At 58.2% G+C, this 22,819-nt stretch overlaps 1 protein-coding gene across 5 annotated transcripts in view; it reads left to right on the forward strand.

The window, feature by feature from the left end:
* The window catches only part of ARHGEF10L (Rho guanine nucleotide exchange factor 10 like), a 109,421-nt gene that overhangs the window by 23,598 nt on the left and 63,004 nt on the right, over window positions 1–22,819 (forward strand). For 2 of the 5 annotated variants that reach the window (XM_065895807.1, XM_065895816.1), the window contains exons 6-13: window positions 1,994–2,163; window positions 9,747–9,855; window positions 12,370–12,476; window positions 14,704–14,781; window positions 15,780–15,959; window positions 16,957–17,073; window positions 18,381–18,473; window positions 19,221–19,394. In XM_065895807.1, the coding sequence (XP_065751879.1) occupies window positions 1,994–2,163; window positions 9,747–9,855; window positions 12,370–12,476; window positions 14,704–14,781; window positions 15,780–15,959; window positions 16,957–17,073; window positions 18,381–18,473; window positions 19,221–19,394 (1,028 nt within the window). Of the gene's footprint in view, window positions 1–1,993; window positions 2,164–6,750; window positions 6,868–9,746; window positions 9,856–11,421; window positions 11,594–12,369; window positions 12,477–14,703; window positions 14,782–15,779; window positions 15,960–16,956; window positions 17,074–18,380; window positions 18,474–19,220; window positions 19,395–22,819 lie in introns of those variants that run through there. The other 3 variants (XM_065895797.1, XM_065895827.1, XM_065895837.1) reach the window with 3 other exon arrangements.

Consider the following 22,819-nt stretch of genomic DNA (forward strand, 5'->3'; position numbering starts at 1 on the left):
ACCGTGGCCCCAGGAGACGGGGGGAGGGGGGGCAGTGGGGACCAGGCCACTGTTAGGTCTCTGAAGACTTAGGAATCTGGTGATGCTGTCTCCACTGGAGAGAGTATTTCTGGACGAGCCCAGGGGGTCATCAGCACGGTGGTGCCTCTGTGGAAGGCAGCACGGTGAGTGGATGGAGCCCCCTCCCCGCTCACTGCCTGACTTCGGGCAAGCACACGTCTTCCCTGGGCCCCGTTTTCTCATCTGTCTGATGGGAGGCGGTGATAGTTTCCGGCCCCACAGGGCTGCTGGGAGAATCTGGCATGTAGATTAGGTGGGCGGGGCCAGACGTTAGGGGAAGTAGATGTCACGTGGTTCTTCCCCTGGGGCAGCCCCAAGAACTGGGCTCTGCCCCTTGACTCACGGGTTGTGGGGCCTCCACTGCAGTAATAGGACAGTCAGCCCAGCCTTGTGAAGGTCACAGCCTGGTCACCAGCTGCTCTACTCCCTGCAGATGTTAGTCACTATCATCTTTTGCTGAAAAATAACCCCATGCTTCCTCCTGATCCTGGGACCTGAGTCTCCAGCTAAGCCCCAGTGTGTCTGTTTTGCTCTTTGGCTGAAAATCTTCCCCGACCCCTCACCCACCCGGCTTTCCCGTGCGGGGGAGGTGGAGGCTTGGGGTCAGTGTGGAGACCTTCAAGCCCACCCAGAGCCCCCGCGAGTAAGGATCAGCTGCTCTTTGGTGAGCGCCTGCCATGTGCCAGGCTCTTGGCTAAGAGCTTTCTGTGAAATATTATATTTACTCCACCTTTCAGCTTATTATCCCCATTTTGTAGAGAGGGCTCCAATAACCAAAGTTCTCTGCTCTTTAGAATGCGTGGTTTCTGAGCAGATTTTTTTTTTTTAAACGCTTCTCAGTGCCATATTTTGTCTGTGTTAATGAAAAGCATTTTCACCTTCGTGCACTTTTTTGGAGTCTGCCCTTACTTTTGTGAGGCCTGCAGTTCAGTTATTCTCCAGGTAACAGCCCAGGAAGTGAAGCTCAGAGGTGAAGGTGAGGCCGAGAGCTCCCAGAGGTAGAGCTGGGGCCAGGGCTGGGACCCTGTGTTCTTGGCCCGGGAAACTGGCTTTCCCACCTCAGTCTAGAAACAGCATCTCAAACCCGAGTTGACAGGGACCCCCAAGAGTGCCCGGCCCTGGTGGCACCTGTCCCTCCAGGCCAGTGGACCGTCAGGTCTCTGTCCCCCAGTTTCCCGTTCAAGGCATTTCCTGTGGGACCGGGGAAGAAAAGAGAACATTCCTGGACGCTGGGCCAGGCGCGCCCCCTACTGGACCATCCTGGACCCTCACGGGGAACTCAGATTTGGGGTGAGGGATCTGAGTCATTCAATGCCCCGGACCATCTTCATTTTCCCCCCTAGCATGCTGAGGCCAGAGCTGAGGGCCTGAGTCAGGGCTTGGTCTTAGGGCTTCTCTTTTCCTCTAAAAAATGCCACAGAAGGGCTTCCCCGGTGGCGCAGTGGTTGAGAGTCCACCTGCCGATGCAGGGGACACGGGTTCGTGACCCGGTCCGGGAAGATCCCACATGCCGCGGAGCGGCTGGGCCCGTGAGCCATGGCCGCTGAGCCTGCACGTCCAGAGCCTGTGCTCCGCAACGGGAGAGGCCACAGCAGTGAGAGGCCCGCATACCGCAAAAAAAAAATAAAATAAAATAAAAAGCCACAGAAGCCCCAAATGAGCATTCCGATCCTGGCAAGGTGATGTGGATGGGGAAGTTGTTGAGCCGGTTGTGTGCCAGGCACATTTCTTATGCTTCTCTGCATTTTTCACATCCTCCTCACTCTGCGGGGTGGATGTCGTGTTCTCACTGCCTCCTGCTTTATGGACCAGGAAGTGGAGCTGAAGGTCCACCTTGACCCACGCCCCCACCTGCCCGCCTGGGTTCAGAAATTGGGGCTGGTGGGCTTGGCCTCAGGGCCTCAGCTCACCAGCCCTGTCTCTTGGCCAGCAGGGGCAGAGAGGAAGCTGCTCTACGAGGATGTGCGCCGGGACGGGGCACCCCGGGAGACGGAGGACCTAGGCTGGAGTTCCAGTGAGTTTGAGAGCTACAGCGAGGACTCCGGGGAGGAGGCCAAGCCGGAGGCGGAACCCGCCAAGCACCGAGTGTCCTTCCAGCCCAAGGTGAGGGGGAAGGCGTCTCTCGCCCCAGCCAAGGCACCTGCGAGTGGGGTGGTGAGGGCCAGGCCTGAGACTCGTACCTAAACCTCATTGATTCCCAGGGATGTATGGTGAGAGAGGGAGAAGTGGCCCATGTAATCCCGAGACAGGAAGTGACCCACCCGCATTGCTGATTGGCCGTGGAGAGCCCTAAACCTAGGATGGGCGTGGTTAGTGTCTGGCACAGGTGTTGCCCCTGCTCCAGGCCTGTGGCAGACCCGGCAATTGATGACGTTGCTCACGGGCTCAGATCTGGCTTCAGAGTCCTCCTGAACACAGTGCTTGGGCGGCCTAACTAAGTGACTACAGTGGACACATGGATCAAGTCAGCTTGCTCTCCCTGCCTCACAGCAGGCTTCTCAGATCGATCCGAGACCCCCACAACCCTCTGCTCTGGGGAGGTGAGCAAGCGGGCTAAGTCAGAGGCGCCCGGGAGGCTTCCTTCCAGAGCCTTTCAAGGGGCCATCCATGCGTTGATTGCTTCCAGTGTTTCTGCCTGGAACAGAGTTCACTCTGCTGATTTCACGGAAGGAGCCACGGAAGCCAAGAGGAGGATGGATTGTTTGGTTCCTCCTTTGCTGTGACAGCCTTGCCTGTCCCATGTGTTCTCTAGAAGCCACCAGAAGGCAGGTTCTATCCATGCTGAGATTTGGGATTGAATGGGAGCAGCCTCTTAGAGACGGGCCCTGCCCGACCAGAGGTGACTGGGTCTCTGTAAGGGTCCTTTTGAAAAGACACAGGCAGGCAAGTGGGCTCAACCTGTCAGCGACTCCTGCCTGCAGGTGGGGCAGGGACCAGGCAGGGGCCCCAGGCCCAGGCTGGATTACAGGGGCCTCCAACTCCCAAGTTTTTCTGAGTGCCTCCTGCCCCTTTCTGAGTTTGGGGATCCCTTCTGGGAGAGGGGCACAGGCCAGAGCAGCGCCTACGCCTAAGAGTCTTCAGACAGACTTTACTCAGATGAAGAGGGCTCCCTAAGTCCTCAGGAAGCCTGGGGGCTGAGCAGGTCTCTCCTGAACCCCTGCTCTCCTCTCGGCTGGGACCCCATGGGTGGCGCCACGGAAAACAGCCTTGACCTCCTGCTAGCAAAAAAAGTTAAGCATCTCTGACACCTACTCTGTGCCCAGTCCACATGTTAGGGTGTGGGTTGGGGTATAGGGAGACTGGAAGACCCAGCCCAGGCTTGGGGAACCTTTGGTCTAGGAGGAGACACCGAATATGAAACGCTTTGTCAGAAATGAAGAAAACGTGTCTTTCTGTGAACACGAGCCCGTGTACGTATGGCTGCCTGCCCAACACAGGTGGGATTTGATGGGCCTAATCACAGGAGGCTTCCTTCCAAGAGAGGCGGGTTGGGAGCTGGGGTGCAGAAGCCAGAGGAGATGGGAAAGGTGTCCCCAGTTGGAGGAATGACCCAGGCAAAAGCCCAGGAATAGGCCTCTTCCTGCTTCTGTCCTTAGAAGGGACAGCATGCTCTAGTTTAGGGGAGAGAGGGGGCTTTGGTTATGAAGGCACCACATGCCCTGGGTAGCCTCTGCATAGCGGGGGCGGGACTCGTGTGTCCCAGCCCTCCTCTGGAGGGTGTGAGCAGGTGGGGCTCCAGGCCTGGGCCAGCCCTTGTTCTCAGCCTCTGACTGTCCTGCCTAATCTCCCACGGCCACTTCCCCAGCCCCGTGCCTTCTTGCTGGGGACCAAGAGGGAACCGTCAGCACCTCTCAGGGCAGGACGCGTGGGGATGCTGAGTTTGGGCTCTTCCATGGTGGTCCTCAGACTTGCACAGGCATCAGGATCACGTTGGTAGTTGGTTGAAATAGCAGATGTCGTGGCCTCGCTCCCAGGTTCAGGGTTTGGGTGGGGCCTGGCAATCTGCTTTTTAACAGCGCTCTGTCCTCTGGGGATGCAAGGGCCCCACAGAGCACTCTGAGAAAGGCTGGGCGGGCCCTCACCTTGGCCTGGCCCCAGGGGTGGGGGTCTCTGGGGGCTGCCCCTGGGCTTGTGTCCCGCACACCCTCAAGCTGGGGGCTTGGGACTCTTCCTCAGCAGGCAGACGACGTGCAGAGTTCTTGGAATTTCTGACCATGAGGACTTTTCTCCGGCCATGGGCCCAGGCCCGCCTGTTCCCTGAACAGCAGGCCCCCAGGGATTGTAGGGGGGTATTTCTTCTGACACCCACCTCTGCCTGGGAACTGCCCCACCACAGCCCCACCTGCAGGGCTTTGCCCTCCTGAGCTGCTTGGGGCGCATCTGCTCCTATGCGTCGTGCTGCAGCCGCTGCGTGTTTCCGGTGCCGCCGCCGCCTGCCTGTATGTAGTCTGTGCTGTGGCGCGTCCGGCAGCAGAGATCTGGGCAGAGTCGGGTCCTGTCCTTAGAGTCTAACAGGAGCCTGGTACCCTGTGCAGTTGCAAAAGAACTCGTGCAGCCCCTCCTGCAGGTGTCTGGCCAAGCCAGCCCTCAGTGGGCCGATTTTTGCCAAAGAAAATGACCGAGGCTCTGCAGGGGGACCTCCTTAGGAGCCCTTGACCCAGATGTGACCGGGAGCCTGATCCTGATTAATGAGGGCCTGCTGGTCACCCCCCATGGTCAGTGGGAGGTTTTTACTTTTTTTCCCCAGCTGTGAAACGGGCTCCACAGAACCTGTCCACTTTCTGATTGTGATCTCTTCATAACGAAGGTGACCGTGATCCAGTTGGCCAGGGGCCTGGGCAGCAATGCCAGCTCTGACCTCAGCTGGTTGACTCTGATCCGGCTAATTCTGCAGTTCACCTTCGAATCTAGTTCTTCGGACCCTGAGAGAGGCAGAGGCCCAGGTCCTTTATGATTTATCATGTCAGTCTTATTTACAGATGAAACAGGACTCCAGTTTTCTGGGGAGTCTGAGTAACTCTCAGAAGGATCCCTGTCCTGCTACTTCTTTGTATAACAATAGTGAATATTTGCCCAGTGTGGTACAGCTGACAGAGCAGTTTCATTTATTGTTCCTAATACCCTAGAGTGGTTGGTATTACTTGCTTTAAGAGTCTCATTTTGTTGATCAGAGAACCTAAGTGACAGAAGCTCAGAGAGGTTAAATGATGTGGTGAGGGCCACACAGCAAATAGGTGGTAGAACTGTAGCTCAACATCACATAGGACTGGAAAGGAAGTACCTTGTCCATCCGTTCATCCCTCCATCCGCCCATCCATCCATCCATCCATCCATCCAGTCAACTGTCCATCCATTCAACAAATATTGAGCGTTTATTATTTGAAAGATAGTCTAATATCTAAAAAAGCTTCCATTTTTTTGAACACTCACTAAGCTCTGGGGTTTACATGCTTTGTCCATTTCACCTTCTCAGTGATACTATGAGGTAGTTATTATTATGGCTACTTTACCAGTGAGGAAGCTGTCACTCAGAGAGGGAAGGAGACTTTTCCAGCTAGTACGCGGGGAGCAGTGCTTTGAATGTAGGCCCACCTGCCTCGAAGCTCGTGCTTTTGATTCCTCTGCTTGTCTACTTTTCTACAAGTAATCCCAGTCATGGTCTTCTCTATATTTTACCAAATGTCACTATTGCTCCTACAGTTCATGCATTTGAATGTCTGTCTGTGTGTCCATTTATCTGTCCGTCTTCCCAGATAGTATGTAAGCCAGCCACCTACCCCTCCATCCAGTTGCCCGCCCATCATCCCTCCCTCCCTCTGTTCCTCCAGTGGTGTGCTCGAGCCAGCTCAAACTAGCTCACAAGAACCCAAGAACCAATTGTGCACATCCCTTTCCAACTACACACTCAGTGATGTCACATTGGTAGTCTGAAATTGGCTGTGGTGGGCGTGTTCACGCCGTGGAAATACTACAAGGCAGGGCTCTTTTTCCTGGAGAACCACTCGTTGAATATTTACCAGCACAGCACTGCTTCCAACCATCCATGTTTTTATTAATTCATCTGACTGTCTCTTCATCCCTCTACCCATTTGCCATCTGTATAGTCATCCAACTAAATGTATCCATTTGCTCACCCATCCATCCACTTATCTGTCTATCCATCCATCTGTGAGCCTGTCCATCTACCCATCTGTCTATTGTCCATCCAACCATCCACCCCTCTCTGCATTCACCCATCTTTCTGCATTTGCCCACTCATCCATTTATCCCCTTGCCCACCCATTCCACCCATCCGTCCACCTGCCATTCATCCATCTCGGAAACTTGCCAAGAGCCTCTTATGTCGAGAGCCGCATGCTGGGCTCCTGGGATGGGGAGATGACCGAGACACAGTCCTTGTCCTCTGAGCACTGGGAGGGGGCCTGGGCTGTTCCCCTCCCACCTCTGCTCCCCCACAGCTGCAGAGACCCAGCCCCCAACTGCTTGGCATGTTGGGGTTGGATGCTGCTGGAGCTCATTCCAGGCAGGGGCCTGGTGGTCCCCAGATGCCCAATCCCACCCGCCCCGGGTTGTCTATCCACCACCTCACCTGAGTCTCCTTTTTACTCTGTTGCCGGTGTTTTGTCTCCTGCCCTCCCCGCCTGCTTCTCTCACCTGCTGTCCTTCTGCCTGGCTGCTTGGGGGCTCCAGCTTTCTCCAGACCTGACTAGGCTAAAGGAGCGATGCGCCAGGACTAAGAGAGACATCTTGGCTTTAAGAGTTGGGGGGAGAGACATGCAGGAGCTGAAGCACAAGTACGATTATAAGGTATTGTCTGTCTGTCCCTCCAAGTCCTGGGGGCTCCCGGGGCCTTTCCTGCTGCTTCTGGGGCCGCAGGGGCGGGGCTGAGTCCCGGAGCTGCCTCGAGCCCTGGAACTTGGTGGCATCTTTCGTCGGCTTCGCGGGCTGATGCCAAAGGCTGGCTTGCTCCTGTCCATGTCCTCGCCTCTCTTTCTTCCCACCCTCAACTGACACCTTAACCGTCGATAAGAATTCCTGTGTGGGCTCTCAAACTTTAGGGCCCTCGGAATCACCCGAGTGCTTTGAAAAATGCAGATTCGTGAGCTCCATCCCCAGAGAAGCTGATTCTACAGGTCTGGGCCGAGGCCTAGGAATCTATGAATTTGGTAACTATGGCAGGTGGGTTTGGGTTACACTTTGCTGGTGACATTGGACGTTCCTCCGCCTCGAAGCTGTTCAGAGAGGTCCGGGGTAAGGAGGCCAGTAGGAGAAACCGCAGTGCCTTCTTCTCAGATGGGACTCCGACCTCTGCATAAGGATGATGATATGGACAGCAGTAGTTTCCATTCATTGAGCACCTACTGTGTGCTGTGGGCCTTGGAGGCCTGCAGGCCTGGATTTGAACGCCAGCCCCACCACCTCCTCGCTGTGTGATCCTGGGCAGGCCTCTTGACCTCTCTGAGCTTCAGTTTCCTTGCCTGGGAAATGGCGGCATGAACAGTACCAGCCCCCAGGGTGGATGTGAGCTCAGAACTGTCAGGTGCTTAGGGCCGCGCCGGGCACAGCCTAAGAGTTCAGTGGATGGTGACCATTACTACTTGTGTGCCTGACCGTTTTCTCCCTGAGACGCCCTAGCAGGCCGCTGTCTTACTGCCGTCATTCAGCGTTAGTAAGGCCAGCAAGTGAGGCAACTGGCTGGTGGCCACACCAGCGGCCAGCGGCAGAACTGGGGTTCAAGCCTCGGTCTGTGCAAGCCAGAGCCTGCCCGCCCTCTATCCTGTAGCCCTGCCCATTTCCTCAGAACTGGAGGCCTCTCTGGAGGAGGCGGAGAGACCCTTTACAGTTTGCAAGACCCTTATATGGACACCCTCTGAGAGCCCTGTGACTGGAGGTGGGGGCAGATTTAACTTCTTAGGAAGCTGCGGCCCAGGGAGGAGCAGGGAGCACGTGGAGGGCGGCGTCGAGACCAGGGTGCTTTCCCCAGCCCGGCCCCTGAGTCGGCCCCCAGATCGGGCTCTGTCCTAAGTGCTGTGAGCCAGTGAAGGTGGCAGGTTGACCCAGGGACGCCTTCCAGGTGCTCACCTGTTGCTCTTTTTTGGCCCAGGAAGGGTCTCTGATGGTTCCCCCAAAGACCACTTTGGGGGTTCCTAGGACAACCCCCCTGACGGCTTTCTGCTGAGACAGGAACTGGGCTCCAGGACAGAGGTTTCCACTGTGGGGGTTATGACCCCCTCAGAGGAGGGTGAGCATCTTCGTACGGTTTCCGGGGTCTGGGGTCGAATGTCCCTCTCATTCGATTCTCACAGGTGTTTATGACAGCCCCACCCACCTCTCCGAAAGACCAAGAACTGCTGCTCTAGAATCATACCATTGAGAGGCAGGGAGGGGCCCGGGACTTCCCTTTCCCCTGCTGGCTGTTGGCTGTTTCCAGAAAGTCATCTTGTTCCTGAAAAGTTACCACCCTGCCCCCAGCCTCAGCGCCCACTCAGTGTTCGGCAAGCCCTCCTGACCCAGACCCTTGAGAAGTGCCCGGGCCCTTATGCTGGGGACCAGGGCGGGTGTTTGGAGGAAGGTGATAGAGAGAGCAGAGACCAGGGACCCCCAGATGAGTGCTTCCCACCTTTAGCAGAGAGCTTCAGGGAGAAGGGGCTTTCCTAGAACTGTACTGTCCATTATGATAGCCACCCAGCTCTTTACATCTAAGTTAATTAAAATTAAAGATCACCAGCACTCGGGGTGCTCAGCCACACCCGCCAGCTCTCAGGTGCCCAGTGGCGACGTGTGGCTGGCTGTTGCTACGTTGGACAGCGCAGACAGGGAACATTTCCAACCATGTGGAAACTTCTAGCACTGGCTGTACGTCAGGGAAGCTTCCAGGACTGGGCCGGGGGCTGAGGGGACAAAGCAGTGAGTTAGGGGACGGCAGCTCTGTTTGCAGGCCCAAGGTGCCGCTTCCCCGTCCTGGGCCTGCCTCCGCCCGCGCCCTGTGTCTGCTTCGCTTGCTGTGCCTGTGCCCACGGGTCCTCCCCACCTGAGGGAAGCTGCGCCCGGCTCCGTGGAGGCAGCAGCCTCCTGCTTGTTCCTGGGCAGAGGCTCAGTAAGAAACCCGGCTATTTGGTGGGGCCGGGGTTCCACTGATGGGATGGGGTTGCTCCCCTCCTTTTATACTTGCTCCTAAAGTAAGCTTGGGCATCTGTGCAGCTCCTTTTACTGTCCAGCGTGCTTTCCCAGACCCTGTTTAGTCCTCACAGGCTCTGGCGGGTCTCAGGGAGGAAACTGAGGCTCAGTGAGGTTAAGGGTCTTGTCCAGAGTCACGCGGGTGGGGAGCGGTAGGGCTGGGATCTGAACCAGGCCTAGGACTTCAGGCCTCCAGACTTTTCCCCAGTGTCACACCATGTCCTTAATTTGACACCCAAGGGGAAAAAATTGGGTTAGTAAAGAGGGTTCCCCCCGGAAGGTCCCCCAGGGCGTGAATGCCCTTCCAACCCTTCCCACGAGGTCTCGGGGTGGCACTGCCCTGCTGTCTTTCTTGGCCTCTGCTGCCACCTCCCTGGGAGGCAGTGGGCTCCGGGGTCCTCATGTTTGTAGCCCCGGCCGGGAGGCCTGGATAGGGCCGGTGGCCCTTGGTGGCAGATGTCGCAAGGCCTCCTTCCGCTTCTCTGATGAGCCCCCCTGCCTTTGCTCAGATGACCCAGCTCATGAAGGCCGCCAAGAGCGGGACCAAGGACGGGCTGGAGAAGACGAGGATCGCAGTCATGCGCAAAGTGTCCTTTCTGCACAGGAAGGACGTCCTCGGTGAGGAGCTGTGGGCCGGGCCAGGGGCGGGCTCAGTCTCTGCAGGGGTGGGCGGGCGAGGTCACTGGGTGTCCGGGCTCCTCTGGCGGTGGGGTTCGGGGACTGATCCCCAAATGTGCCAGCTTGTGTCCCGGCCTGTGGCAGGTGGACCCCATCTCTTCCGGGAAATGTGGGCCTCTCCCTTCAGCATCCCTGCCCTGGTCTCTGTCGTGGCCTCCTTGGCCTCTTGCCTCCCATGCTCACCTGACCTCATCTTTGAACGCGCCTGTTCATTCCCTTCTTTATCCATGCACCTGTTTCTCCACCAGCCGACATTTATTGAAAACCTACTAAGTGCCATGCCCCGTGCTGGGTGCAGGGACACCAAGATGAGTCAGGCAGTATTGCCTGCAGGAGCACGTGGGACAGTACGGAGACAGGCATGCAAACAGGAAATGACCAGCCGCATGGTGGGCTGCCACGGTGGGAGCGTGGGGGAAGTGAGCGTGGAATGCACGAATGAAAGGTCAGGGAAGGGCTGAGAGCAGAAGGAGAAGGGGACCCAGGTCCATCAGGCCAGGGAACGGGGCAGGGAGTGGGTGCTCTGGGCAGAGGAGCCAGCATGTCAACGGTCCAGAGGTGGGAAGGTATGAGACGTTCAAGAAGTGATTTTCACGATGGTCATCGTTTATGGAGTGTCTGTTGTGTGCCAGGCACTCTCTGAAGAGCTTTACAGTTTCTCATTTAATACTTATAAACACCAGACAGGGACAGAGGACTGTCTTGTTCCCATTTGGAGATGGGGGAACAGGCACAGAGTGGTTCAGTGTCTCGCCTGGGGACACACAGGCGTGGAGGGGACGGAAGAGGCTTCCTCTGGCTGGAGTGAGGGCAGGGGTGAGAGATCAGGGCCCCGTTAGCACAGGCATTCAAGCCAGGGAGGACTTTGAGGCTCTGCACCCTCTTGAAATCTATGTATTTCCCCCTCTCTGTGCCTCAGTTTCCTCATCTGTACAATGGGGCTAATCTGGCATCTGTCTCAGGGGGCTTTGGTGAGGATGACCGAGCAGTAGTAGTACATGGAAAGAGCCCAGCACAGCTCCTGACCCCTGTGTGGCAGCTGTGATTCCCGGTGGCAGCCCCAGAAAGGAGGTGTTTGGTGCTGGGACAGCACGTTGCTGATCTGGATCTGATCCTGGTTCCACGGCCTCCTGGCTGTGTGACCTTGCCCACTTCTTCCCCTCTTGGACTGCCAGGTTCCTCATCTGTGAAGCGGGTTTAATTAACCCCACCACTGCATACACTTGATTCAGCACCAAACTTTTGGGGAAGCCCTACCCCCCGACGAGGGAGGGGACGATGGGCTGAGGAGCCATTCCGAACTTGGAGTGGCCTGGAGAACGGACAGGCTGGACATGCTGGCTGGCTGGGAACTCTTCCTGGTCACCCTTCCCCATCCCCAGGCCAGCCGGGCGGCCAGCAGGCTCCCTCCCCACCCTGCCTGTTAGCCCGGAGCCTTTCCTAAAGCGACCCTCCCACCAGAGGCGTTATTAATAGCCACGGCAAGGCTCGAATCACCGGCCAAGAATGTTACCCAGTGGCGCATGGGGGAAGAGGAAGCCGCGGGGCCAGCGGCTGGGGTGGGTGCGGAGTGATGCCCGGGGTGCCATGTGGGCCAGGCAGGAGGGCCGCCACCACCCCGACCCCCATACTGTCATCCACTGTCCTTCCTCCTCCTCCTCTTCTGTCTCCTGCTCAGGTAAGGCCCGTCTGCGTGTCCCTGTTCCCTCGGCCCCCTGGAGCCACCGCCACTTCTCTCTTCCCAGCTTCCCCTTAGCACCCGCTTCCTGCTGCCTGCGGCTGCCGGCACCGGGTTTCAGGGCCGCAAGCAGCGGGGTCCCGTCTCCCTGTGCCTGTGCCTGGAGCTCGTGGGGCGGGAGCCCTGCGAGGCCGGGTTACTGCGCTCCGCCTGACCTCCGCTCTCTCCACCCCGGCCTCTGTCTGTCTCGATCTGTCCTCTGAGGTCTGCCCCCACTCATGTCTGCGTTCCCCTATTGGACAGCAGCTGGACTTTTTCCCCATTGGGTCTCTTGTTTTGAAAGATGAAAACACAAAGCCAAACAGCCCTGCTCTTCTCGGGGTTAACTTTCTTCCCCCTTTTTGGCAACCAGAAGAAAACTATTTTTAGTGTCTAGTGATGGGGACACGGGCGGCCTGGCCTTTGCCAGCCCAGAAGCGGGCGGGTCTGAGCGGGGACAGAGACTCCTGGCAGGGTGGATTCTGAGAGCCGAGCCCCTGCTGCGTGCTGCTTCCTACTCCCTCGCTCCATCCCTCCCTCACTTCTATTTCCGGGTGGACTGTTCTAGCAGAGTATAGCCAGGAGGCCAGTGAGTAGGCCCTAATCTTCTGTGGCCCCAGGAGCCGTTCATCCCAGGACCCCGGTCTGTGGGGGGGAGGGTGGTTTCCAGCTCCTGGAGTTTGAGCAGGTGTGTCATCCTTGCCTTGCGTGTGTCACCAGCCCATCTCACTTTCCAGGTGACTCGGAGGAGGAGGACATGGGGCTCCTGGAGGTCAGCGTTACGGACATCAAGCCCCCAGCCCCGGAGCTGGGCCCCATGCCAGACGGCCTGAGCCCACAGCAGGTTTGTGGGGGGAGCGGGGTGTCTTCAGGGGGAGGGATGGTGGGGACCCCAGCCTGCTACCTGGGACCATGCAGGTCTGGGTCTGGAAGGGGAGTTGATGATCAGGGGGCCCTTGACAGAGCCCCAGCTGGGTGGGGGACCTTCTGGGGTCTCTTCTCGACCTGCTGCACAGACTTTCCAAATTGGACCCTGCAGGTTCCATGCCATCATCCTGGGTGGCGGTGGGGCTGCATGTGGAGGTCTTGCTTCCCAGCCCTGTGGCAGCCAGAGTAGCTCCTGTGTAACCGGGTCAAACGAAGGTGTTTGAACAAAGGGCCCGCAGTCCCTTTCTGGGAAGCATCGAGCTAATCCAGTTCAGGGAGGAACCCTGGAGGTGCCCGGCCCCCCTCCCCCAATCCACCCACCTGTCATCAGTTCAGACCCCAGAGTCACCGCAGGCATCCCAGGAGCGGGGCTCTTCGGGCGATGTCTTCCTTCTCCAGAAGTGTCACATTGAGATCGGGGTGGCTGTGCTCTGGGACCTTCCTCTGCAGAGTCAGGTTTGAATTTTTCCCTGCTGGGGTTTTCTTAGCCGTGAGGCAGAGGGAGAGACCCCTGCCTCCCTCTGGTCATGAGGGCTCTGAGCAAGACATGTCGGGGAAGCAAATGCAATGAGGGGGTTGGCCGGTTTGGAGGTGGCAGGAAATCCTGATGATGGGCCCCTTTTGAAAATCGGAGATACGGCCACACCTCTCGTCTTGGGAGTCCATCCGCCTCCTTCCTTCCTTCTTTCTCCTGCCTGGCCCCTGGCAACACTGAGGTGGTGACCCCCCTGCTCCCTCCCCTATGCAGTGAGTCACTGTCAGAGCCATCAGAGCTCAGAGCCAGGCAGGACCCCGGGTTTCCAGCTCATAATCCGGGGTTCCCCTTTTTGATGTCGGTCGGGTCTGTCTCCTCGGGAGCCTTTCGCATTTCTTGGATCAGCAATGTTCGTTACTCTAGGCCAGTGGCCCTCAACCAAGTTTATTTTGTCCCCCAGGGGACATTTGGCAATGTCTGGTGATGCTTCTGGTTGTCACAGCTCGCGGGGGGTCGGGTGCTGCTGGAATCTGGTGGGTAGGGGCCAGGGACGCTGCTCCATGTCCTACAGTGCACGGGACGGCCCCAAGCGTCAGCACGCTGAGGTGGAGAGCGCTGCTCTGGGGACACCTGGGAAACTGGGGATCGCTGACAAGGCATCCCGCTGTGGGGCAGCTTGAAGGACAGGGGCCATGGTCAGGCCTGGGCGCAGGCAGGGCAGTGGGAGGAGATGCAAAGGTGTGCCAGAGGCAGGAGGGAGGAAACAGAGGGGAGCAGGGGAGATGGTGGTGGGCGCCTGGATCGATGTTCTCAGGATGGCTTTGGGGGCACAGTGGGGATCAGTCACCCTCCCGGCTCTGGGCCAAGGTGGATAGGCTCCCCCCTCGGACACCTCTCACGTGCGATACCTTTCATGAGCTCTGTCCCAGCTTTGCTGCTCGCTCGAATCACCCGGGAAGCTTTAAAAAACACTGTTACCGAGGTTGCACCCCATAGCGATTCCTTCAGAACGTCTGGGGTGGGAGCCACGTGATTCCAGTGAGTCCCCCCACCCCCAGCCCGCATGCTGCTATATCCAGGTGAGGGCTTCTCGACTGGGTGCTGGTCGGTCTGCTCCTGAGAGATGCACTAATTATAGCTGAGGAGAGACAGGGAGGGCAAGAGGGAAGGATGAGGGGCTGGGACGTTTAGCTTGAAGTAGAGCCCACCTGGCGGGGACGGGAGAGAGACTGGTTAAGGATCGGGTCTCTAAGTGTCGGGAGCTGAGACTTCAATTTCATCTAAGAAAGAATTTTCTACTAAAGTTGTCCAAGGATGGAGGAGGCCACCCGTCCCCATGGAGGAGAGTGGTGGTTTCCCATCCCTGGATGTGTGGGAGCAGAGACCAGGCAGGGGACTCGAGTCCCAGCGTCCCCTGCCCCCATGCTGCAGTCTGGGGAGCACGGGCATTTGTCTGGGGTTGGCAGGGCCTCTGGAAGGGAATGCTGGCCTGCCAGGCCCCAGTGGTCCAGGAGCAGCTCTGGGAAAGACGAGTTCCTTCTGTCCCGCGGCCGGCAGCTCCACTGGGCGTCATGACTCCTCGTCCCATCACCCGGGGCTCCGCACACAGCCGGAGCTCGCTCTGTGCCATGGTTGGCACAGGTGCTGACTGTGCTTTCTGCCTGAGCAGGTGGTCCGGAGGCACATCCTGGGCTCCATCGTGCAGAGCGAAGGCAGCTATGTGGAGTCTCTGAAACGGGTACTCCAGGTAGGACTCTGGGGGGTCTGGGGAGAGGGCAGGGGAGACCCCGGAGGGACATTTTACAAGGAGCGTTTGGGGATTGTGGGCATTTTTAAGGGGAAGGAGCCAAAGGCCAGGGCTTTTATGGAAACAGCAGGACCTCCAAATGGGGGACACCAAGAATTCCAGATGCCTTGGTATTCACAGGATGACTGCATTTTCTGAAACCATGTCGGGGTTCAATAAAATGAGCTGTATCCTATGGGCTTGAGGGCATGTGGTGCCTCTTGTGCCTCCCTCGCCGCTCTGGGAGCCCCCGGGGCAGGGGCTGATGTCTCCCCGTCATCTTGGAGCTCCCTGGGTGCGCCCTCTCCCCTGTGATCCGGACGCACAGGAATTGCTAAGTAGATGCTTGCGTGACTAAGGTGTGCTGGCCTGGTCTGTAGTTTGCATTCCTGAAAAGGTGAACCTTCTGGGATGTTGTGGGCTCTTGCGGAGGACAACGGGGAGGGGAATTGTAGGGGTGGGAGGGTACTAGTAACAACCTCATTTCCCCTCCTGAGTTTGGATCCACAGTGGAGGAGCCCAGACCTCAGGCAGGTGGAGACAAAAATATCCTGGGTTTCTGACAAAGCTGGTTGGAGAGTGTGGCTCTAGGTCTTGCTGTGACATCACTGCCACTGCTCCGTTAGACAGACTGGCTCACCTGTGGGCAAAGCCGATCTGGGCCGGCCCCTGGGGACTGCCTCCGTGGAGCTCCTTGCAGGCAGGGGTCTGCCCGAAAACCCAGCTTAACACATAAGTCACGAGGGTGGGTTATGGATGGGCAGAAGGGTCAGGAGTGTTACGATCATGGAGATCCTTCCAGAAGGACAGGTGAAGTGTGAGGGGTGGGCGCTCCTCCCGCAGGAAGGTCTGCCGAGTTCTGCTTGGCCCGGTCCAGGTGGCCATGAGGGCAGCGGGGGCAGGGGCTGTGGCGTGGCCTCGGGGTACTCAACCTGCCTGCGCCCCGCCCCCCCCGTCAGGATTACCGCAACCCCCTGATGGAGATGGAGCCCAAGGCGCTGAGTGCCCGCAAGTGCCAGGTGGTGTTTTTTCGCGTGAAGGAGATCCTGCACTGCCACTCCATGTTCCAGATCGCCCTGTCCTCCCGCGTGGCCGAGTGGGACTCCACCGAGAAGATTGGGGACCTCTTCGTGGCTTCGGTAGGTGTCCCCAGACTCTCCCCAGCCTGCCAAGGTGCCAACCGCGGCCGTGATTTGGATGTTCTCCGGGCCAGCCTCCTGCCTCCACCTGGTCGCCTCGTCCCAGACAGCGGGGTCAGAGGGTGGCAGGGCCTGAGTCGGCCTGGCCTACGTGGGGGTGGGCGTGACACCTTGCAGCGTGTCCTTGGAGATGTCCGCCTGCGTGCCGCCCGCTCACTGTTCTGGCTCCGCCTAGGTGGCAGTGCCTCTAGGAGACTGGCCACTGCGGTCAGCCACCTGGCCGATCTCAAGTGCCCCCTGCGGAGCGCTCGCAGAGGGACCACTGTGCGACGCCCACACAGAGCATGGCCTTGGCCCCAGAGGATGCCGCAGGGTGTCGGGGCCAGGCCACTGGGTCGTGCTCCCGGAGACCTGGCCTGGTCCCAGCTCAGCTGTGCAAACGTGGGCAGCTCCAGGGCCCTCTCGGGGCTCAGGTCCCCATCTGTGGAGGAAGGGGGTGTGCTGGACTCATGGTTTTTGACACTGAAGTCTGTGGGCCCCAGAGAGATTCATGGGGTGAGAGATGGTCAGATCGGTGGAAACTGCTTCGATATGTTGTAGGCAACTGGGTTCTGCTAAAAGACAAAAAACCCAGCACCCTGGTCGGTGTGTCCATGGGGCTCAGGTCAGCAGCACCATCCTTGAGGGTGGGGGGCTGGGGGGCGTAGCAAAGGGCCGCCATGCCCCCCTTCGCCTGTGGGCCAGGCTGCCGTGCTGCGGGACGAGGGACCTCCCCGGGCTCTCCCTAGCACCACCTCTTCCTCCCTGTGACCTTGGTGTCTCTTCGCCTCTCTGAGCCCTGTCCCCTCCCCTCACCGGGTGACAGGTTTCCTCACCTCAAGGCTAGCTGAGACCCTCCAGCAGAGGAGGACTGTGGTCGCCGGTGAGGGTGGGGTGCTGGTCGCCCTCCCCCTCGCATGGATGTGACCCTCCCGGGCCTCGCCCACACCTGTTTCAGTTCTCCAAGTCCGTGGTGCTCGACGTGTACAGCGATTACGTGAACAACTTTACCAATGCCATGTCCATCATCAAGAAGGCCTGTCTCACCAAGCCCGCCTTCCTCGAGTTCCTCAAGGTGGGCCCGAGGGTGGTCCGGGGCCCCTCTCCATGGAGCCCCGGCCGTCGGTGGGGGGGGCAGGGAGGTGTCTCAGGAGGGGGGGATCGCTGCAGCATCACTTCTTTGGCCCAGACGCCTCTCTTCTTTCCTTTGGGCCATCCCCAGTCCCACGGGAAGAAAATCTGCCTCTCCTTTCCCCACTCCGCCAAGGGGAGGGTGAAGAAGAGTTAAAGTTTCTGTAAGCCGCTTGGGATCCTGGAGTTCTGACAGGTGGAAGCGTAGGCCTGTGACATCTGCAGATGGTGGCTGGGCTTGGTGTGGCTCAGGTTGTGGCCGGGATGATCCCTTTTCTTAAAGCGGTGCTTTGGGGATCACGTGCGAGAATAGAGTTTAAAGGACTATAGGCCTCAATAGCTGTGGGACCAGGTCCCCAATCCCCATTTCCTAGGCGCACACTTAGGTGAGTCAGAGACGTGCCACCCAGCAGAGGGCGCAGGTGGGCTAGGGCCCCCGGCCTCAGCCAGGAGCCTACAGCCTGGATCCCAGAGGATCGGGGGCTTTCTCAATGGGGTGCCATCTGACATGGGTCCTGGGGGCTGTCAGTGGGGTTGAAATGGAGAGATGGAGAAGAGGGTGTTCCAGGTGCAAGGGTGATGGGGCAAAGGTCAGAGGCAAGTCTGGTTGGATCCTGGGAGCACTGGGCGCCCGGGAGAGAGGCCCAGAGCAGTGGAGTTCAGTTTGGGCGGATCTGGACCTCCTGGCCCAGGGGCTAGGATGTCTTATTTCAGGCAGCGGGGAGCCACTGAAGTTTTGGGTAGAGGCAGATGGAGGCAGAGGCCGGTGGGGAAGCTGTGGCGGCAGCCTGGGTCGCAGGGGCTGAGGGCCTGGGTCAAGGTGACAGGTGTGTGGATGGAGAGGTGGAAACAGAAGCAAGAGACAGGACAGTAAGAACCGTCCCCCTGCCAATCCTCACCCCGGCCCAGGCCCGTCCGCTTTAGTTTAGGTGGAGGGAATGGTTGTCTCGGCTACTTTCAGTAGCCTGACTTCTTGGATAAATTGCTGAAATGTCCTACTTATGCTTTTAGTCCAGAGACTTTAACGTGATGCTCTAGGCTTTCCAGGGTGAGGGGCTGTACCGGGGAGCCCTGTGGTGGCAGGGACCCCTGACTGTGAAACCAGGGACCTCCTGGGCTCTTCTCTTGGGCCCAAGGCTGAGCAGGGTCCTGGGTCCGGGGAGGGGAGCCCGGGATGGGCCGCATCTGTACCCCGGGTGCTGGGCCCTTGCTGCGGAGGCTCAGTGAATTATCCCCCCTCGTCTCCAACAGCGGCGGCAGGTGTGTAGCCCCGACCGCGTCACGCTCTACGGGCTGATGGTGAAGCCCATCCAGAGGTTCCCTCAGTTCATCCTCCTGCTTCAGGTACCACGGGGGATTCCGGCGGCCACCAACCTGCAGGGTGGGGCGTGGGATGGTGCGAGCCTCATGGGGTTGGGGCAGGAGGCCTGGCTTCTCATCCGTCACCCACAACCCACGCATCTGTGCACGGTGGGCAGGGCCTTGGCCCCCCGGCCCCCTCTTTCCCCACTCCTAGGGTGGAGCCCATTGAGCTTACTTTCGCCTCCCCTGGTGGGAACCTGGTGACCGGTGGTGACGTTAGCCCAGGTTGTGGGAAGGCACGTGGAATCCGGGCGACCGTGGGGCCCCTGGCAGTGAGGAGATGCCCCGTGGATGCTCTGATCTTGGCACTTCAGGCTTCCCGAGGGAGCGTTAGCCTCCACGCTGGGCCCTGAGAGCTTGAGGCACCTCCCCTGGTTGCCGGGGGTCCTCAGTCAGGGGGTGAGTCCCCCTGGGGGGAAGGCTGGCTGCCAGCCCAAGGGCCCCAGCGGGGCTTCCTCTCTGTTCTCAGAGCGACCAGCAGCAGGAGTGGGTCTCGTCTCAGTGTAAAGTTCATCAGTGGATCAGGGATCGGTCCGCACAGCTGTTTTATTTTAGTTTTTCATTCACCAGCTGCTTCTTGAGGCCTTGCTCTATGTCAGGCCCCGCCTGTCCTGGCTACAAGCTGGGCCCTTCTCAGGCCCGAGTGTGGAGGCGGAGGCTGTGACCCCAGCCGGGGGAGGGTCTGCTGGGGTGGGGGTCTCAGTCGTGGCTCCCTCTGGGCCCCGGCAGGACATGCTGAAGAACACCCCCAGGGGCCACCCGGACAGGCTCTCGCTGCAGCTGGCGCTCACGGAGCTGGAGACGCTGGCCGAGAAGCTGAACGAGCAGAAGCGGCTGGCCGACCAGGTGGCCGAGATCCAGCAGCTGACCAAGAGCGTCAGTGACCGCAGCAGCCTCAACAAGGTGCGTGCGTACCTGCCCTGCAGCCGGCCTCGCCTGTCGCTCTGCCTCCTGCCCTGTGGCACCCACCAGGTGGCAGTGTTCTCCGAGGGAGGCGATTCTTTGCTTCTCTCTGAGCCCGCAGACCTTACCTTAAGGATTAATCTTGACTAGACCTCCACATTCGTTACTACTCATGTGATTTTGGGATACCAGCTGATTTAATTCAGCAGGTGTGATCGCCAGTAAAGGTGCCAGAAATGATAGCCTAGTGTTGTGCTTAAACTAGTGGGCCGTGGAGTCAGAGTCTGGGTTTGAATCCCGATTTTACCACTGGTGCTTACTGTGTGGCCTCAGGGGAATCACCCAACCTCTCTGAACCTCAGTTGCTTCCTCTGTAATGAGAAGAGCTCGATGGCGCCTGACCCTCAGGGCTTCTGCGAGGCAAATGAGTGAGGTGGCAAACTGGCAGACCCAGAGCCCTTAATACAAGGTGGCAGCTGTCATTATTAGTGTTATTTTTTAAGAAGCAAAAAGAGAAATCCACGCCATGTTTTGGGATTGCAGCTTAGGAACATTCTAGCAAGAAAAAAAATCTTGAAAAACTTTCAAATGGGTCTATTAGGGAACTCTGTTTTTATTTTATTTTACTTTATTTTTTTGCGGTACACGGGCCTCTCACTGATGTGGCCTCTCCCGTTGCGGAGCACAGGCTCCAGACGCGCAGGCTCAGCGGCCATGGCTCACGGGCCCAGCCGCTCCGCAGCATGTGGGATCTTCCCAGACCGGGGCACGAACCCGTGTCCCCTGCATCGGCAGGCGGACTCTCAACCACTGTGCCACCAGGGAAGCTTGGGAACTCTGTTTTTAAAACACAAAGTTGGTACAAAAAAAATTAGTCACCTTCCAGAGTCACCTGTTGGTGAACTTTATTTTTAAAATTTTATTTGTATATTTATTTGGCTGCGTTGGGTCTTCGTTGCTGTGCGCGGGCTTTCTCTAGTTGCGGCGAACAGGGGCTACTCTTCATTGCGGTGCGCGGGCTTCTCATTGCGGTGGCTTCTCTCGTTGCGGAGTATGGGCTCTAGGCGTGCGGGCTTCAGTAGTTGTGGCATGCGGGTTCAGTAGTTGTGGCTAGTGGGCTCTAGAGCTCAGGCTCAGTAGTTGTGGCACAGGGGCTTAGTTGCTCCGCGGCATGTGGGATCTTCCCAGAGCAGGGCTCAAACCCGTGTCCTCTGCTTGGCAGGCGGATTCTTAACCACTGCGCCGCCAGGGAGGTCCCTTTGGTGAACTTTAGTCCTCTGTTTCCCTAGTGGCTTGTGACATGAGCCGCTTGCAGCTGCACCCACATCTGGGAGGCCCCGGGCCCCGCCTTCTTTCACCCACCAGAGTGTGGGGTTTGGCCCCGATGGTTCGGGGTGAGGTGACCCCCCACCCCAGGGCACTTGGCGAGGGCAAGCGTTGTTCTCTGGGGAAGGGACATCCTGTGGAGTCACAGGGAGGTGTTCAGGTATTTGGGGGAAAACTGGGAGCCTCCTGGCTCTGTGGCCCCAAAAGCAGAACTAAGGCCAGTGACTAAGGCCGATGAGATTTCAGCCACACGGGGTGGAACTTTCTAATGTTTGGGGAGTGTCACCAGGAGCACCACAGCGCTTCCCATGTGGCCCCGCCCTTTACCGTACATGATGCTCACTAACTGCGTTGTCATGTTTGATTTTCACCACAGGCCTACAAAACAAGGCCCGGACAAGTGAACTTGCAGGGTCCCTTGCAATTCTAAGCTTCAGGGTCCTGCATCTTAAGACTGTCCCACCTCAGGCCAAACTCAGGCTGCACATGTGTATTTAGGCCCACACAGTATTTTTAGGAAAATGGAATTAATTGCCAACATTTAGAAATGGAGAAATGTCCCACAACATTTAGACTCATGTATCTTCTTAAGGGTCGGAAGAGCTGGCACTCCGGCCCACCCTCCTATGTGGCACCAGTCACCTGAGTAGCGGCTGCCCTTGCCCCCTCAGTCCACATCCAGGTCTTCCCACTGAGGTTACTTCTGGCCCTGCAGGCACCTGGGTTTGCTTTGCCTGTTCCAGGAGTATAGAGATGGGAAGAAAAGATGAGGCAGGGGATGGAGCCCCCTCCCGGGGGTGTATCCCCATCCAGGATTGCTCAGGGTGGGCCTGAAGGGTGGAGGTCATCCCCCCTCCCCGCCTCCAGGCAGGACTTCCCCAGCCAGTTCCACACAAGCCTTCTATTTTTTTTTTTTTTAATTATTTGTTTATTTGGCTGCGCCGGGTCTTAGTTGTGGCACGCGGGATCTTTAGTTGCGGCATACAGACTCTTAGTTGCGGCATCCAGCTCCCCGACCAGGGATCGAACCCGGGCCCCCTGTGTTGGGAGCGCGGATTCTTAGCCAGTGGACCACCAGGGAAGTCCCAAGCCTTCTATTTTGAAATGTCTCTCGGGTTAAAAAGACCTTAGCCCAGCCATGGCCACCGTGCTAGTGTTTGATGGTCTTTGCCCTTGGGAAGTATCTTCTTCTGTCTTTAGCTCCTTTCCTGTAACCAAGAGGGTTTCTCTCGCTTTGGCTCACACACTTGTGAGATCACTCGGGAGAAGGAAACCCTTCTCCTTAGCACTTGCTCTGGGAAGAGCTGTCTGTTCCCTTCCGCTCTGTCTGCTGGGGGGGACCTGGGCTGTGAGGAGCAGTGGTCACTGGCTGGAGGTCAGGGGGACTTGTTGGGTGTTGGGCGAGGAACTGACAGCCCCAAGCCTCAGTTTCCCCACCTGTCAAGTGGGTGTGTCGGATGCGTGTGGGATGGTGTCGTGGAGAGAGTGATGGTGGCCGCACACCACGCCTTCCCCTGCCAGGGCCCCCCTGGGGCAGTCTCGGCCAGTTCTGAGGCCAGTGCAGTGATTTCCCTCTTGCCACCCATCACCCAGAGAGAAGTGGAAATGAAACTGGGTGTGCCCGAAGTGGAACGGTGTCGGCTGTTTCAAAATGTGCCTGCTCGGGACACGGCTGCAGGGGGCTGCTTGTGCAATATCCGAGTTTTCTTTTGTCTTTCTTGTTTTTAATCTGCTTAAGTGGCAGGAGGATGGTTTTCGGAAGCCAGGGGACTTTCCTCTCTCCTGAGGAAAAGGGTCACGGCACACTTGGCCGTCTTCTGAGGGGCCTGCTGTCTTCAGGGTCCCAGCTGTGTCTACACGAGCTGGCAGTCAGCTTGCTGGTGGAAGCTGTGGGCTGGGGGAGCCCAATCTTAGCAGTCATGGGGGTATCCCTGGGGCACCCTGAGACTTTTTGTGTGTGTTGGGAGCAGTGGGCTTTCTCTGACTCCTCTAACCCCCAGTCAGGAGCCAGAGGGCGTGTGGCTGGCCGCCCGGTGCTGGGAGCAGCGTGTGTGGCCTGGCTCTGTCCTGCCCTGCCGCTCAACCGGCATTGGGTCTCA

The sequence above is a fragment of the Phocoena phocoena genome, chromosome 1, assembly GCF_963924675.1.
Source record: "Phocoena phocoena chromosome 1, mPhoPho1.1, whole genome shotgun sequence".
NCBI lineage: Eukaryota > Metazoa > Chordata > Mammalia > Artiodactyla > Phocoenidae > Phocoena > Phocoena phocoena.